The 8,984-nt window shown below is 47.3% G+C and overlaps 1 protein-coding gene across 1 annotated transcript in view; it reads right to left on the bottom strand.

Annotated features, from left to right (window-relative positions):
• Window positions 1-3,417, bottom strand: part of VANGL2 (VANGL planar cell polarity protein 2) — a 32,508-nt gene extending 29,091 nt beyond the window's left edge. The window contains exons 1-2 of the mRNA XM_007947714.2: window positions 3,347-3,417; window positions 3,094-3,214 (exon numbers count right to left, since the gene is read on the bottom strand). Of these exons, the coding sequence (XP_007945905.1) occupies window positions 3,094-3,214; window positions 3,347-3,417 (192 nt within the window). The remainder of the gene's footprint in view (window positions 1-3,093; window positions 3,215-3,346) is intronic.
• Between the last annotated feature and the right edge of the window lie 5,567 nt (window positions 3,418-8,984).

Raw genomic sequence — 8,984 nt, 5'->3', positions numbered from 1 at the left:
CTGTAAATCTTCACCCAAATCACAATTAAAAAAAAAAAAAAAAGAAATAACCAAACACCTAGCAGAATGAAGTTCCTCGCCTCAAAGGTAAAGGATCACAGACTCGGGGGACAGCTAAGTCAATTGGTACCACATAGTTCATAAGACAATGTTCTGCTTCCTACTTTGGTGAGTAGCATGTGGGGTCTGAAAAGCTTGTAAGCAGCCATCTAAGACACCACTATTGGTCTCTTCTAGTCCAGAGCAAAGGAGAGTGAAGAAAACCAAAGACTCCAGGGAGTAATTAGTCCAAAGGACTAATGGACCACATGAATCACAGCCTAGTTCCCCATAAGCAGAACTAGATGGTGCCCAATTACCATTACTGACCACTCTGACTGGGATCACAACAGAGGGTCCTGGATAGAGCAGGAGAAAATTGTAGAACAAAAAATCAAATTCACAAAAAAGACCAGACTTACTGGTCTGACAGAGATGGGAGGAACCCCCAAGATTGCGGCCCTAAGGCACCCTTCTGACCTGGCCCTGAAGCCATTCCCGGGGACCACCTTTCAGCCAAACAATAGGCCCGTAAAATAAATAGTAACACTCAAGAGGATCATGTTCCTTAGAACAATTATATGAGATCAAAAGGGCAACATTTGTCCAAAGGCAAAGATGAGAAGGCAGGAAAGGGTAGGAAATTTGGACAAAAGGAAAAGGGGAACCTGGGACAGAAATGGGGAGAGTGCTGACACATTATGGGGAATGCCACCTATGTCATGGGACACTTTATGTACTACTAATTATCAAAGGGAAACTAATTATCTCTGTAAACTTTCACCAAAAGCAAAATAAAAAAGTTAAAAAAATAAAATAAGCTAGCTTTCCCTTTTATTTTCCAAAAAGAAGTATATAGAATAAGCAAATACAAAAAAGTTTATTGCTGGTTTGCAGGTGTGGGGAGGAAGGGAGAAATGGGTGAGTCACTGCTTAGGGGGCACTTAATTTCCAGTAGGTCTTAGGAAAAATGTGGAAATGTATAGTGGTAATGATTACACAACATGGTGAAGGTAATTAATGTGTGTAGAGATAAAACGGCTGAAATGGCACAAGTGTTTTATTATATATATTTTACCAGAATAAATTAAAAATAAAACAAAAAGTCTAAGACTTGGGCTCTCAGGGAACTTTTACACTGCTCAGTGAAAGAGGACAACTGTGCATGCTGAGATGAACCTCAGAGGCAAAAGAGAAATGCCATGGAAACTGCTCAGACAGTGAAGAGAAAGAGGCGGGCTGCCAGGGAACCCAGCGTCTAAGCTGACTCCTGGGGGCCTAGGTGCCCTTGTGGGTTTGGCCCACTCAAGCGGTTTCCCTGCAGTGGCTGGTGGTCATCCCACAGAGCAGTCCCAAGAGTGTAAGTAACCTTCAGTGCCTAAAACCCTTCACTCTTGGCCCAGCCTTGGGACAGGAAGCCCTAACCTGCCACCCAGGGAATTTCAGCTACAGGGCTGACACACTGGGGATGAGGAGTGCAGGAGACAACCTGGCAGGACCAGTGATTAGGGAGGTTGAGCAATCATCTCACTCAAAGAGAGAATCTGCCAATTCCTGAATGGGAGAAAAGAATCTGATCTGAGGATAGAAACATGACCACATTCAGCTTCAGGAACTGGGCCTACTTTTCACCCTAGTTTGACTCCCAGACACATTGCATATCATAGGACAGGTAGGATGAACATGTCTTAAGATCACTTCAAGAACTGAGGAGGTCAGGCCCCAGAGATTGGGAAAAGGAGAAAAAACATTTTCTTCAACTCTCAATCTAATCCCAAGACCCAGGGATTCCCAATGTCAGTCACAGAGATTTCTTTGAGGAAAAAAGTGTTGGGTGTCCCTAGCAGCCTAAGATGTTACCAAAACAAGAAAAAAAAAAGGAAGGAGGAGACATGAGTAACTCCAGTGTCACCACAAACCCTGCCTCTGCTGTATTCTAAGACTGTTCTGCCTACTGCCCTCCCTACCAGGTGAACCAGAAGTTCCAAGAGATAAGACCGGCTCACCCACGTACCAGAGAACTCTCCTCCTGGTCCCTACTTCACCCCATCCTCTCAGCCTCACTCCTTTTCCCATTCCCTTTCTTCATCCACTCCTTCCACACCTAGGTGGTACTATTCCACAGCTGACAACAAGGTGCACTGGAGTCCCTACTCCTTAAGACTCCAGTAAAACTCCAGGGTGCTCCTCCTTCACCCCACCTGCACACCCTCCAGATTCTCAACCACTCTGGTTGGCTGGCATCAACTCCAAAGAAATCAGCTAATTCCCATTACAATGCCCAGGTCCCTCCACCCTTTGGTGATAAGGAAGCAGTTGCTGACCCCAAAGGGATCTTTACTGAAATTCCTAACTTAGGATGCTCCAAATAAAAAATCAAACTCACTGCTGTCGAGTCGATTCAACTCGTAGTGACCCCTCCTTGAGTTTCCAGGCGGTATCACTACGGAAGTAGTTTGCCCAAGCTTCCTTCCAAGGAGTAGCTGGTGGGTTTGAACTGCCAGCCTTCTGGTTAGCAGTCAAATGCCTTAGGCACTACGCCACCAGAGCTCCTACTTAGGATGCTACCAAACCAAAAACTAAACTCACTGCCGTAGAGTCGGTTCCGATTCATAGCGACCCCTCCTTGAGTTTCTGAGGCAGTATCTCTATGGAAGTAGATTGCCCAGTCTTCTTTCCGAGGAGTGGCTGGTGGGTTTGAACCTCCAGCCTTCTGGTTACCAGTTAAATGCCTTAGATACTATGCCACCAGAGCTCCTCCTACTTAGGATCCTAGGCAGACGGAAACAGGACACAAGAACCCCTCCTTGACCTGGTCTCTTGACTGTGAAGACCAGATTTCTAGACTCCTCCCCTCTCTAATGGAGTCTCTAGCTTCTCCAAAACAGGACCCTAAAAACTCTTGGTCTTGCCCTAAGTTCCTTCAGCCTTAGAAAAAAATACTGAAACCCAGGTCCCATACCATACACTAGGACAGGATATCAACCTTTCTTGAAAAAACCTCCCCAAATGATTCTAACATTCATGTAAAGTTGAGAAACACTGGATACTCACCCGCTCATCCCCTCGTGTGGATTCATTGTCCAGCAGGGGCTCTCCTGGAGCCTGGATTGTCACTGACTTGTCTCCACGGCTCCCATCCCGGCTCTTAGAGCGGTGTCGGTCCCGGCGGTCCCTGCAGCAAGAGGTGAGGGGAAGGCACAGGTTAGGGAAGGAATGGGGCCTCTCAGCAGCCACCCCTACCCACCATCTCTCAAATGTGCCCAACCCTCCCTCCACTACCTGTCACCCTCACATGCACGCCCACCTGTGCTTGCGGGAGCTGCGGGAGTGGCCCGACTTGTAGGAATAGCCCGAGTACTGGGACTCGGTGTCCATGGCGTCTGAACGCCGCGCCTTGTAGCGCTCCAGGGCCACAGGCTGGAGCCTCTTGGGGGGCCCCACAGCCACCTCCTTCAGCACCGGCTTCTTCAGGCCAAGAGGCACCTTCAGGAAGTCAACCGTCACCCTGAGGGACTCTATTTTGCTGGACGGGTGGGCCTGTCTCAGAGAAAATCAAGCGACGCTCCTGAAGAGAGGAAGTAGCTGGTTAGAGCTTGCAGAGAGCGAGACCATCCCCAGATGGTAACAGCAGGAAGTTCAGATGAGACCAGCCATTGCCCAAGAATGTTCCTATCCAGGTTCGGTTGCCCTGTTGAATGGGTTCAGGTCTCCTTGCCTTGCCTCCTAGAAAGACTCCTAGATTATGCCAAGAGCTCAGAGGTAGGGGGAAGAGGGTCAGCAAAGGCTCCCAGGGAGGAATGGTCAAAATGACCAAACCTTGAACACCCTGGAGGAGAGGATCCAGGCAGTGCTCTCCTAGTCTCAAGCAGGAAAACTAAGGCTTGAAGAAGACAAGCTCTGGACAGTAGACAGGATGAACCAATGGAGATCTTGGAGAGGAGAAAGCAACTGGATTCTGTCAGGAAACTACCTCCAGGTCTCACCCTGCCCTCCCAGCCTTACACATACGTACATACACACACACACACACTTTCTGAGCATGCACACAAGGGGCTGCCTATGGCTGCTTCTCTTGCACCACGTCCCCAACATGTACATTAAACATACTCAGTAACTGGTCAGGTCAGGTCAGCTGCTCTCCTTAAGGCTGTGTGTGAGGATGCATGCACACACACAGCCTAGGTACACACACTAGGAGGAGGGAGCAATGATAAAAACTATGGAAAATGTGATGCAAGCAAGAGGAGAAACCATTCTCTCCAAAAGCCTAATGTCCTGAAATAAGCAAGATCATGAGTTTCTCTGGCTACTCATGGGCTAAGGGGCAGTGTCTTATCTATACTTATACTTTCTAGTTCTACAGAGGAAAATGACCTCTCCTTCCCACATTCTCCTCCCCAGCCCTCATCCAAATCCTGCTCATTCTTCAGAGCCCAGCCTCCAACATCTCACAGAAACCCTGTCCCTATCTGCTCCAGCACCCAATGTTATCTTCCCCCTCTGACTCCAGACCACTAACAGTCATCACCATGCTCTGAGCTCTTATTTCCTACCTTTATCCACTGATTAATCAAATCTTGCTACCTTAAACTGAGTGGTTCTGGAAGGTCTCTTGAGAAAATGACCCTTAACTAGAAAGACCTGAAAGAAAAGTTAACTAGGCAAAGAGTAAAGGGAAAAGCTTTGGAGCAGAGGAACAGCAATAGGAAGGCCTGAGACAGGAAACAGCTCAGACATGAAGAAGAAGGCCAGTGGGGATAGAACTGAGGAAGGGAGAAGGCTCTGGAAGCTGATGCTGAAGAGAAAGCCAAATGCCAAGTTATTGCAAGATACCAGGGGTCAGGTAAGGAGCTTCAGTCTTATTCTAAGGGTAATGGGGAATTTTCAAAGGATTTTAGCTATGCAGGTATGAGCTGGAAAGAGAGAAAAGCAAGTATAGGGAGGTTAGACAGGAGACTACTGCAGTGGTCCAGGCTTGGATCAGGGTAGAACAGTGGAAGGGGTAAGAAACAGATATGTTTGAGACATACACTAGTGGTAGAATCAGTAGGCCCTAATGAAGGAGTGGTTGAGGCACAGGGAAGTGTGAATAATCCCAAGCCTGAGCAAGTGGGTGGAAAACTACTGCCATTGAGTAGTCCCTATAGGACAGAGCAGAACTACCCCCATAGGTTTTCCAAGGCTGCAAATCTTGCCGGATGCAGACTGCCTCATCTTTCTCCCATGGGGGCAGCTGGTGGGTTCAAACTGCTGACCAGTTGGTTAGCAACCCAATGCTTTAACCACTGCGCCATCTGAACTCCTTAGGAGGTGGGTAGTAGTGCCATTAATAAGGTGGGGAAAACTGAGAAAGAAGCAAATTTGGAGAGAAAGACAATTGAGCTCTGTTCTCAAAGTGCTAAGTTCATTGAGGCGAACAAGTAGGCAACTGGCTGGACAAAACTGGACTCAGAGTAGAGTCTGAGCTGGAGGTATCAACAGTGTTCAAAGTCATGGGAATGAATAGGAACCCCTAAGGAGAAGATGGAAATAACAAAGAGAAGAAAACCCAAGACAGATCCCTGAGAACTCCAATATATAAATGTATCTAGAGGAAAAGGAGCAAGCAAAGGAACTGAAGAGGGAAGCTTGAAGGAGAAGGGCCAAAAGACTGCAGGCTCATGGCACCCAAGAGTATTTTGAGGTGGGAAGGTGGGAATAATCAACCAAGTCAAATGCTGCTGAGAGGTCAATTATGTAAAGCACTAAAATGGATTTGCTTTCTATAACTGTTATCTTTTCTCCAACCAAACTAAACTGCCAGCAACCTTAGAATAGTAAATATGACTGATATATATTTGGATCCACCTATACCCTCCCATGGGAACACAACAAGTAATTGATAACAACCTGGTAAATGGATATGCTTCTCTGACTCTCAGGGAAAGTACAACAACAGTAGGGAGATGAAATCAGTGCTAAATCCATTCAATTATTTTCCTAACAGAGTTATCTGGAGGCAATCCATGGGCTAGCACATTTGCCAATATCCCTGTGTCAAGGCAAGTGTGTGATCAGGGCACATTTAGAGGACAGAGACATAACTCCTTAACCCAAACCTAAATCTTTCTAAGAACCTTTGCTATAAAAACAGGGCCTTTGTCATTTCCTTGTCTGCAAATTACATCTTGGGTTTCTTCTACTTTCTTTCCTGAGGACCCACTCTAAAGGCTTACTTCTCGATATAGCTTAGATGTCTCACCTGTACCTCACTCTCTCGTGCTTGTGTTTCCAGTCTATTCTCCTCTTAAAAACTGAATTTCACAGGAAAGCTCAAAGAGAGTGAGTGGGTCACAGAGCGTGGGTGGGGAAATAAAGGGGAGAAGAACTGTCGTGAATATGAGTCTAGACATGGACATTATAGCCAGAATCTCCATATCCTCACCCTCACCCTGAATACTCACATCCACCAGAGCTAAAAGCAAAAAAAAAAAAAAAATGCCTAGGATTTGCATCCAAGTATCTGGGGTCAAAATCTAATTCTGCCGCTTACTAGCTGTGTGACCATGGACAAGTTACTTAACTTCTCTGTACTTTATAGTCTGGTAGACTCATCAGTATAATAGGGAAGATGGTAATAACTACTTCATGGAATTATTCTGAGGATCATGTGAGTGAAAGAAGTGCTTTATAAACTGCTCAGCTAGAAATCAGTTAAGCAATTAATAAGCTCTGGCTCCAGGATCATTCATACTCCAATCCCAGACACTTCCTCTGAGACAGGGGGAAAAGATGGTATAAATAAACTCTGTTGTTTGGATGGCTAAATAAAGAAGTCACACACATATACACACTTTCTCTCTCTCTCTCTACCAGAACCACTACTTCAAACACACCCAGGAAGAAAGTTTCCCCTACCAATGTATTTCAACTCAACAAGGGTTCCAGTCCCTTCCCAACCATTCTGAGCTGCTCAGCCTAGAATCCCCTATCTTCCTCCCCCACTACTTATTAAAAAGCCAACACTGATCCTGCTCCCTAGGTCCATCTCTCACCCCTACCAATCCAAGTCAGGGTGCCCAGAAAGCACCAAAACATGTGCCTCTCTCCTCCACCAAACACAGGGGCAAAAAATTAACCCAACTGCTGAGACTCCTGTTCACTACTCTCTCAAGTACCCCCAGAGAACAATTTTAAGTACTGGAGAGGCTGGGGTGGGGGGAGGGAGGCAAGCAAAGGAAAGGGCAGAAGTTCCCCTTATTTAATCAGTCTCAGGAATCAGGGGTTTGGAGGGTCTCCCGGGTGGGCAGTGTTCCCAGGGAAGAGAGTGGGGGGAGGGGATCACTGGATGAAATCAACAAGTGGAAATGACAGGGATGACGATGCTGAGAAAGGAAGGGAAGTCCGGACTTGGTGCGGGGCAGGGTGCTGGCAGTTGGGGTGGGGGTGCTATTAAAAGGGACTGTGTCCTATTGCTTTTTACCTTGCCCCCATCCCCAAGACACACAAACACACACACTCAGTTCCCTGCTCAAACCAACCATGGATTATCTGGGGTTAAAAGGAGGCCAGAGAGGAGAGAGGGAGGGAAGAGGGAGCCCATCACAAAAAGGAGACCCTTCTCCCGTCCAAAGGCCTTTCAGAAATAAAATTAATGGAATGTGTCTCAGTATCATCCCAAGGGGACTGGGAGGCGGGTTAGGGGGAATGTAGGGGCTTTTGTCCAGGCTGCCCAGCTTCTCCCACATTGATCACCATGGCAACCAAAGCCCCCTGTTGCCTAGGTGATGGCAGCTGGGTCCTGGAACCCATACCCAGCATCCAAAGCGAGGGAGGTTATGGAGAGGGGGTGATTAGGGACAGAGGGGGAGAGAATGGGGTTTCTCCTCTGGCGGCCCCAGCTTTTGTCTGAGGTCTGAGATCAGGTTTCTTCAGGAAACAATTGAAGGCCTCTGGAAAAAATATACTCAGAACCTGGCAACAAGCAGAGGGAGTAAGGTCCTGGGATACGCTGGGATGCGGGGTGATTGGTGTGGCCAAATGCAGACCAAGAACAGATCCTTCCCCATTCCCCCACCGAGAGAAGGCAGAGAGGTGGACAAGGCCTTGGACACAAACACAGGCTCCTAGTGTGAGGCAGTGTGAGGCACGTCCTGAGGACTGGTGACCTGATAACAGTCAGCAGTGACCACTCTTTCTTTCTCCCACTGCTCCATCTCTGGTCCACCCCAGAGCCCAGTAACAGCTACTTTAGGCCTGGGGTAGGGCAAGGAGGCATACCAGAGATAAGGACAAGGCTGGCAAAAAGCACCCTAGGAGCCAGGATGACACATCCAAAGCAAAGGTGGGGAGGGAACAGAATCCAGACACGTATCTAAAAAAAGAGCACCACTATTCCTCATCTCTACTGACAGCATATCCAGAAGCACTAGACATGCTGTGCACCACAGGCACTTGGGTTTGATTTTTAAAGAACTTTTGGTCACAGAGCGGAGGAAGCTGGAAGCAAAGACGAGAAGCCAAAACTTCTCTGACAGGGGTAGGGCAATGTTCATTTAAAAAAAAAAAAAAAGTTTTCTCTCGTCAGTCAGAAACTGGGGAAGATTGGTCCTGCCTGGAGGCAGAGGAATGGGCGGGCAGGATGGCCTCTTCAGACCCCTTCCTATTAAATGTCTCTGGGAACAAAGAACTAGATTTGGCCTTTCCTCTCTGGTTCCCAAAAATAAAACCCAAAACCAAAAACCCACTTCCAACAAGTCGATTCCAACTCATAGCGATCCTATAGGACAGAGTATTAACTGTCCCACAGAGTTTTCAAGGCTATAAATCTTTATGGAAGCAGACCGTCACATCTTTCTCCTATGGAGTGGCAGGTGGGTTCAAACTGGTTAGCAGCCAAGCACTTTAACCACTGTACCACCAAGGCTCCTTTTCTGAAATAGTCCTTGGAATTCCCCAGAAAT

The sequence above is a fragment of the Orycteropus afer genome, unplaced genomic scaffold, assembly GCF_000298275.1.
Source record: "Orycteropus afer afer isolate SDZICR_OR568_19922 unplaced genomic scaffold, OryAfe1.0 scaffold00193, whole genome shotgun sequence".
Taxonomy (NCBI): Eukaryota; Metazoa; Chordata; class Mammalia; order Tubulidentata; family Orycteropodidae; genus Orycteropus; species Orycteropus afer.
The sequence above is the reverse complement of the archived record's forward strand: the minus strand, read 5'-3'. Positions and strand labels throughout refer to the sequence as shown.